General features: G+C 27.9%; 1 protein-coding gene across 1 annotated transcript; it reads right to left on the reverse strand.

Moving 5' to 3' along the window:
• Positions 1 to 4,847: 4,847 nt before the first annotated feature.
• LOC108781632 (facilitated trehalose transporter Tret1) lies at positions 4,848 to 9,184 on the reverse strand (the record flags this gene model as incomplete). The annotated part of the gene is made up of 7 exons (XM_018549659.1): positions 9,143 to 9,184; positions 8,766 to 8,901; positions 8,147 to 8,317; positions 6,983 to 7,131; positions 6,267 to 6,802; positions 5,415 to 5,550; positions 4,848 to 5,168 (listed from the first exon to the last, which is right to left on the reverse strand). Coding segments are annotated over exons 1-7 (1,491 nt in total), but the record flags the coding sequence as incomplete, so codon positions are not given.
• Positions 9,185 to 9,726: the final 542 nt, after the last annotated feature.

Genomic DNA, 9,726 nt, shown 5'->3' on the forward strand with positions numbered 1-9,726 from the left:
TATATATATATAGATATATATATGTCATTATTACTAATTTACTACTAAGCAGTAGTTTTTCAAAAGAAAGAAAGATGTATGGACATATATAAATATATTTTATATAGATTTATACATATATAAGTATATTTTATATTTGATATATTTTTATGCACATTTTTTCAAGTATTTATACTAATACGCGTGTTTTACGCAACTATATTGTAATGTTCCTTAAACAATTTTCGTGGTTCTCACGATTTAAATTTTTTATACATATACTTACTTTCAAATTTATCCACCTAAAATCGTAAAAAAATAAAATTTTTTATTAATTTTATAAATTTTTTTTCAAGGCACAATAGTTTCACGAAAGTTTGTTGTTGACGTAATTATTTTATCCTATTAAATGGCTTAAAACACTTTTTCAAAACGACAGGTAAATACACTGCGCTATAACAAATATGTCTAAAGCCACCGATCTAACATTAACAAATTAGCAGGGAATGGAAGTAACTCGTTACTTTTAACGAAGTTACAGTTACAAGTTACTTTTTTGATAATTGCGTTACTTTTTCTTTGATAACTGTAAAGGTCATCACACGTATAAAAATTTTAGTAGTAATCGTAAGGTCTTAAGCAAATCGGCCAATCACAATCAAGATTACGATCTCACATTTTAATACACTAAACTGTGACGCTAAAACTTACGATACTACTAAAATTTTCGTACGTGTGATGGCCTTAACGGTAACGTATTTACATTTTTTGGATAACGGTAACGAATTCCGGCCGTTATAACAATTACATGTTATTAATTACGACTGCTATAAATGAGGTTGCAAAAGACATTGAGTATTTTTATTTAATACAGGCGTACAAACTACATTTAGTTTAACTTAATCTAAATATCGTACACATTTTGTTTTAGTTCAGGCTGTGTACAAAGCATTACTTTTGTACATTTCTGTGTACATTTTTATGTTGAGCAATTGGAAAACACTCCTTTTTGCAAAACTTCTGTTATATATTTTAATTACAGCGTTATAATTTTCTTTCTATCAAAATATTTGATTTACAACTAAAAGTATAGATTAAGTAAAAAAATATAGCTGTATTCCCTTGGGAAAATTTACTTCAGAAAACTTAAAAAAAAACTTAAAATTTATTTTAAAGAAAACCTAAGAGAAAACTTAAGAAATATAAAGTTAATTTGGACACTTTAAACTTTTATTTAAAGTAATTTTGAAACTTACCCAATGAGGAAAAAACGATTTTTTAAACGTTTTTTAAAAATAAAGGTTTTTTAAATGAAAAAATAAAGACTTATCACGTTATTTAAATGTTTTTTCAAACGTTTTTAAAAACTTTTTAAAAACGTTTGAAAAAACATTTAAATAACGTGATAAGTCTTTATTTTTTCATTTAAAAAACCTTTATTTAAATGTTAAAAAACATTTTTTTAATATTTAAAGGAAATGTTTCCCAGATAACAAAAAAAAAGTTACAGCAGTTCATTATAATAAAGAAATTATGTGTCTTAATGTTCCTTTTAATCTCTAACTTATATTGTGATTCAGATCCTATACAATCTTATATAATCTTCTAGTTTTCTACAAAGTATAAAAAAATTCTAAAAGTATAAAATATTTTAGCTGTCAACTGCTGTAGCGATCCTGAAGTGATCTTTGACAGCTGAGATAAATATATACAGTACCATTATTTATGGAATTATTTTACACTTATATCTTCTTTCTGTAATACATCGGACATATGTATATTTCAGTTTACTGCATATTTTACAGAGTTTTGAATTACGAAATTATGTTTCAAAAAGAACTAAAAAATAAAACTATACAGTGTCGGTGTTATACATATAATATATTATTATTTTTATTAACGTTTAAACTTAAAAAATACTGCAAAAGTTCATTAATTTTTAAAAAGTAATGGAAAAGTAACGAAAAGTTACTTTTTTGAGTAACGGTAACTGTAACGAGTTACTTTTAAAAAGTGTTAACTATAGTAACGGTAACTTGTTATTTTTTTTACTCGGTAACGAGTAACTGCAACTTTTAAAAAGTAACTTCCCATTCCTTGCAAATTAGCAGGGAATGGAAGTAACTCGTTACTTGTAACGAAGTTACAGTTACAAGTTACTTTTTTGGTAACTTTATTGGTAACTGCGTTACTTTCTTTTTTTGGTAACTGTAACGGTAACGAGTTACATTTTTTGGGTAACGGTAACGAAATTTACAGTTACTTTTGTCGTTACTTTGCACACGATTGAACACGGTTCGATTGGATACATGCTATTTACAGCGCTTATCAATAAGACTTGAAAGCCCTTAGACATTCGGCCGTTATGATTCAGTAATTATTTTACACTTCTATCTTCTATGTAATACATAGGACATACAAATATTTCAGTTTGCTGCATATTTTACAGGTTTTAGAATTACAAAATTGTGTTTAAAAAAAATTAAAAAATAAATTAAATAATAGTAAAATGAGAAGGGCTACGAACCCAAAAGCGAAACAGTTTAAAAGACGATGACAATAAGTGTGGAAACGTCGTTTGTTTTTATCTTGTTTTATCCATGTTGTTGTTCTAATATATATTTATACATTTAATTACATTGTCATCGTCGTTCTTATCGGAAATAAACTGTTTCATTTTTGGCTCGTAACCCTTCTCATTTTACTTTTATTTAATTTATTATTTGAGCCATTCTACATTTTTTTTTTTTTTTTTAATAAAACTATATATATTTGTCAGTATTACATATAAAAAAAAATGCAAAAGTACATTTTTAAATTGATTTTAAAAAAGTAACGGAAAAGTAACGAAAAGTTATTTTTCAAGTAACGGTAACTGTAACGAGTTACTTTTAAAAAGCGATAACTGTAACTGTAACTAGTTACATTTTTTACTCGGTAACGAGTAACTGTAACTAGTTACTTTTAAAAAGTAACTTTCCATTCCCTGCAAATTAGACACAGAATTTTCATAGATGCTCAGCGACGAGACAGTTTACTTGCTAATATGCACGATTCGAAGCCTCGGTTAAGTCCCGGCACCGGTGGAGTTATTTTTGTAGTGTAGTCGCTTATTTCTTACAGCGCCCGCGCACACTCGTTTATAGATATGTACATAAATGAGAGAGATAATGGATATGCCTACTAATTATACACATAAGTTTATCAAACACGTGTTTAAAGATACTTTTACAAATATGTTTATAGATATATATACGTATTTAAAATAGGATGAGTTGCGACATGTCCACGAATAATATATGTTTGTCTCTAATACGTTTATATGGGGCATTCCACGCCAAGTGGGTCACTCATTTTGTGAAGTTTCATGGATTTCATATTGCTTGAACTTGAACAGTTTGATGAATAAAGACTCTATGCCGAATAATATACCTGTAGGCCAACTGGTTGCCGAACTATAGAGCCGTCAATTTTTGGGCTTTCTCGTCGCAGCGCTCTTTTCGCTTGTCATTAGTGGGCATGAGAGGCAAGTTTGAAAATGAAATGTAGAGTTACCTTATAGAAAATTGAACGCTCTTTCACGTAATACTTTTTTTTCGATCAGACCGGTTTACGACGATGTTTGTCAGTTTTAAAGTTTTCAAAATGGCGGCGCGCCTAAAAGGCCAGTCTCAATTTTCTTTTAATATAGCTCAAAATGTAGCTCCAGGTCTCTACTTTGTTACTCTAAAAGGACTTAATGGGACACGCATTCGTTTGGGAGTAAGAGCTAGGAAAGTGAGGAAAATGAGTGGTGCGGCAAGGGGACGGAGCGACATTGCCTCACTTTCCTAGCTCTTACTCCTAAACGAATGCGTGTCCCATTAAGTCCTTTTAGAGTAACAAAGTAGAGACCTGGAGCAACATTTTGAGCTATATTAAAAGAAAATTGGCCTTTTAGGCGCGCCACCATTTTGAAAACTTCAAAACTGACAAACATCGTCTTAAACCGGTCTGATCGAAAAAAAGAGTATTCTTACGTGAAAGAGCGTTCAATTTAAGGTAACTTCTACATTTCATTTTCAAACTTGCCTCTCATGCCCACTAATGACAAGCGAAAAGAGCGCTGCGACCAGAAAGCCCAAAAATTGGGTGGCCCACTTGGCATGGAATGCCCCATATGTATTTTTTAAAATACATTTACAAATAAGTTTATATGTATATATTTTTAAAACTATGTTTATATATATACGTTTTTAAAATGGGATAGGCTGCGGACATATCTACAGATTATATACGTTTATTATATACGTTTCTTACACGTACAATATACGTATGGTTGTTTGCATTTTTATACGTTTCTTATACCAATATGTGTTTATTGGTAATTATATGTGACCGCCTTCTTTGACTCCGACTGCATTTGCGAGATGCCAACCGTGTTTGACGATCTATTTACTATTATTATGATATGGACAATTTGAACATGGTGAAACACTGTTTCAATTGGTCATTTAATCGTTTGGTGAACTTTATCTTGTCTAGAATGTCCATCGCAACTTTTTTCATCAAAATAACACTTTTATCGTTAGTTCTTATTGTTAATTGATTTTCGTACATATGAGGAAGACTGAATCATACAGCTAAAACATGTAATGTTAATTGAAGTAAAGTTCAATCTTTGTTTGTAGTATCTCAGTACTTTTATTTGAATATTTAAGGAAGTGTTTCTATTTATCAGACTCTTATTACTAGTCCTTTCGTATTACATAATTGTTAATTTATTGGGTATGTTTACATTACATGCAAATTTTCGCATTACTTCATATCGAATTACATAAATTACTTTATCAACATTTTTTACTATACGTTACTTCATTACTTTAACATGCATCTTCAATTTTCTTAAAAGTTTCATCTATTTGCAACTTGCCTCTAAAAGAATTTTCTATCTGTGTTTTTGTCTTACCTCGAGTCTCCGGTAATACAATTATTAGAAAAATAGTAGCTATAATAGACATTATGCAATAAAAGTAAATAGTACCATTTCTGTTATGCTTTACCATTATTGGATACAATTGTGTAGCGATATAGTCGTAGAAAAGAGCGACAATAACGGTAAGAGGCCCAAGAAAGCTTACGTATTTAGTAGGATACAGTTCCGGAATCATCGACCAAGGTATCGAAAAGAATCCGTATGCTGCAAATGTCTGCAATTTATTGATTAATTATAAACTCTATGGCTAACTGTAAATAATTATCAAATTTTTGCCATAAAATTCAAAAGGTAATATCTAAAGTTCAATCTACGTTAGATCTAATAAGTTGGATTTAAGTCTCTCAAAATTATTTTCATGATTACCTTTATAAAAAGAAATTTTGATTAAACAAAAAGAAATTACATAATTATTGAACAAAATACTACAGATATTTTTTTTTAAATGTTATTTTCTTACCACATAGAAAAGGATGCAAACTAGAGGTACAATTGTAACGTTAGTATCTTCAAAAAATTGCAGGTACACTGCTAAGACACCCAAAGAAATTGACATACCACTACCGGATATAATCGAAATCGGTCGACGACCAATTCTAGTAAATATGAAACCTTATTATAACAAAAACTGTTGTATAACATGTAACTAACACGTGTGTTACATGTAATATACAGGTTGATTGTAATTTTTCATTTATAGAGAGAGAGATCTAACACTTTATAATATAATATACATATATTACATATGTTACATTGTATTTGAAATATGTATTTGATTAGCGTTGGCATCCTATAATATCAAGGCATCATATTCTTCTATCGATGTAATTACAAAATAACCACAATATAACATATATTATATTACAATTATATAAATATTAATATTATATTACAATTATTAGATACATCTGTAAGTGGAAAAAATTACAACTAATATATACGTTGCATGAAATATACATATTTGTTACATGTTATACAACAGTTATACATGTACTTAACATGCTAAAAATAAAGTTAATAATATGCCTTTTTTTAGCTCTTTATATATGAATATCCTTGGCGGAAAAAAAATTTTTACGATAAAGTACAGACGAACTACATAGAGACAAAATCTTTGAAATTTCTAATTTTTCGTAAATATTTGTAGTGGGACGTAGAATGAAGTTTGTCTTATAAATTCTTAGTTTTTCGTAAAAATTTGTTTGCCAGAGTAATTTTATATTTAGATTGCTAAAATATACAATATATAATATTTTGTATCATACGATATATACAAGTGTGCACACTGCGTATAATAAATAAAAATTATTACCTCATGCTGCTGCATGCGCTGATTATGTTGAATAATACTTGAATAATTCCAACTATGACAGTGATCAAGAAAGGATCAATTGTAACATTTATTTTGCTGATCATATCGACACAATAATATATAATTACATAGGCCCCACTAAATCTTTGAAAAAAGAAATAGACGTTTAAAATCACAATCGGTTTCCACACTTCAGGTAAACGGATTATTCTCCTAATGTTCTTTAACTTGCTAGATACATTCGTGAAAAACGATTGTTGTCCGGTCTCCACAGTTAAGGAGGAGTTTATCTGACAATTTTCGGACGTTTTCAAATCGTTTGTCTTTGCGCTGTAATTTACCATTTCGGTAAACTCTTCTTGGAACTCTATCGTCTCTTGAAGCAGACCACGGATGCGAAGTAAAGCGATCTTAGCTTCCTCTTTTCGACCTTTTAAGAGTAACCACATAGGACTCTCACGAAGAAAAAATACATTGCACAAAACAAGAATTATTGAAGGTATTAAAAAAAATGCTGCTATCAACCTCCAATTGTTCTAAAATAATTTAAATATTTTAAATAAAGTATAAATGTAAATTAATACGTATTAATTATACTTTATTAAACTTTATTTAATTGTAAATTTAATGTAATTTTACCAGTTTTTTATTAAAGTTTTCTTCATTTTTTTTTATTAATAAGAGATTTTATTTAGGATACTATAATGTTCTCTTGCCTGTGCAACATATCCCAAAAAGTAAACGAGTAAAACTCCAACGGAAACCCCTATATTTGGAGTAATTGTAGCAACTTCTCTCCATGCGGGTATAGAGATTTCTGATAAATAAATTTCAATGGAAGGTGAAGCAAGACCTATGGAAATTCCTGAAAATTAAAAAAAAGAGAATAATCTGTATTAATTTTTAATTAATACAGATTATTCTCACCGTTAAGCAAACCGTTAATTTAAAAAAGGACTTGTTTTTCTTTTTACATTAACGGAAAATGATGCCATAGTCTTATCCGGATGGATAGTCATAATTATATGATCGGACTTCACTTGGTGTTTAATCTTACAATTATAATTATAGGATTAATAAAACGTGCTTGTGCACGTTGTAGACATTTGCAGTAATATGCATAAAATTTTTATTTTATAATTTTTTAATATGCGATATTATAAAATTTTTATAATATGCAATGTTTGTCTAATATAACTCATTCATAGTTAATATAAGAACTACAATGTCACATAGTTCAGATAATAATAATTCAACATACTCGACTTTTCTAAATGCAATGTCCTGTATGTCGGAAATAAAAGCCACAACACAAACTTTATTTTGCACAAAAGAATCAACCAACGAGAGTACAAAATGAAGAACTCTGATTTGTTGATTCTCTTTTGCTTTATGCCTTATGCATTATACAGCATTATGTAAGAGTCTATTGTCATTGAAAGAATTAGTAAACTTATATACATACTATACGAGTCATTCGATTATTGGATAAATCTACTGTAATTTCTTTTCTAGCTAATTACGTTTATTAATTGTTAATTACACAGAATTTGAATGTCTAATTTTTTACATATATTAGTGATTAGTGTTAATTATCTATTAGTGATTTATCAAGATACTTTGATACAATTGCATTTTTATTTTTACTTTTTCAAAATTATTTAATAATATAATTTTTATTAGACAGATTATAATTGGTAAGAGATAAGTAAGGATAACTACATTAATACTGTTTATACTAATGCAGATTAACTTTAATTTAATGTTTATCCTTTTTTATTCCTAAGAATTATAAAGAGATAAAAAGTAAATTAAATCAAGATTATAAAGTTAATTTGGTAAAAAAACGGATATTAATTTTGATTTAATGAATTTCTTACCTGTTAGCATTCTGCCGATGAAAAGCTGTATCACGTTATAACTACTCGCAACCAAAATCCATCCTAAAGAAAAGATAATACCGCATACTATCATGGTACATCGTCTTCCATAATACATCGTAATAAGGCATATGAGACTACCAATGAGTGGAGTGATAGATACTATAGAAGCTAGACAAAAATTTTCCAATATTTAATGTGCAAGTAAGTACATTTTACAAATCTTAATTCTTACAACTACTGTTAGTATTTTGTAAAAGTAATTTATCAATTTTTAAAATTATGTACTTTTATTTTCTTATTTTTTTTATTTTATAATATTATGATAAATACAAACGTGTATATAACATATAGTAATAATAAAATAGTAATAAAGTATAATAATAAAACTATTCTTAGTAATAAATACTCATATAGTAATAAAAATATGTAAAGGTTATTGATTATGTTGTTATTAACAATTGTATGAAAAGTTATAATATTAAGTTGTGCATATATAGATTAAATAACAAGAATTATTAACAACATAACTAATACGAAGAATTATTAACGTTAATAGTAAACACATTTTATAGTAAAAAGAAGCATTAATAACGTTTTTATTAAAAAAAATCGTTACCGAAAAAAAGTGTCTCCGTTGAATTTAAAGTCAAGGAGGTTGTGTTGCGCATTAATACTGGAAGTACTACGGCAGAATATCCTTGAGCGGCTCCTTCATTAATTAAAGCCATATTGCTAAGAAATATGTAAAGAAACTGCAATAGATCATAAATACAGAAATTAAAAATTAAATATGTAGTAGCATTTATTCTTATCGTACTAAAATCAATAATATTCTATTTTTTTAGAAAGTCTAAACTCACAATTTTAAAAAATTTCTTTTTCTATTTTCTAAAATCCAATTTACAAAGATTTTATTATTAAGAACATTAACTTTGTATATAATAATAGATCATTTATTTCCTGATTAAATATATTTAACACTTAATTACATACCAAAAACAGGACTTCTCGTCGCACATTTAATTGTAGAAACATATTTGTATTTATTGTATTGTCACTGTTTTAAGAAAATATGCTGATGTTTAACTTGGACATTTAAATTTTGTAACATACAAATTTTACTCGCGCTATTTGTTGTAGGAGAACTGTAATAACTTAGGAGCGCGATTTTAATGAATATTCTCACGTCATAGTTCTTATGTAACTCCTGGGAGGACAGTAAACGTTGATTGTCTGCATTCAGAAAAAAGGAATTAGATCTATGCTGATATATGATCATATCTATTTCAACAGATCAGGGTCAAATTTGTAAATTGTCTCTATCTAGCCGAATTTAAACAGATATAACAAAATTTAATCCGTATAAAAAATTTTTTATATAATATTACAATAATTAATATAATTTTATGATTAAAATAAATATTATTTGTTAGCACATGATATTTCACATATATGATAAAATTATGATTAAATGATGAAAAGAAAAACATTTTTCCATAAATTCGGGAATTAATTTGAATGTTCTTAAGAAATCACTCATCCTATGTTGTACCACATTTAGTGCTGCTGTGCGATGA

Source organism: Cyphomyrmex costatus, unplaced genomic scaffold (genome assembly GCF_001594065.2).
Source record: "Cyphomyrmex costatus isolate MS0001 unplaced genomic scaffold, Ccosl1.0 scaffold85, whole genome shotgun sequence".
Lineage (NCBI taxonomy): Eukaryota > Metazoa > Arthropoda > Insecta > Hymenoptera > Formicidae > Cyphomyrmex > Cyphomyrmex costatus.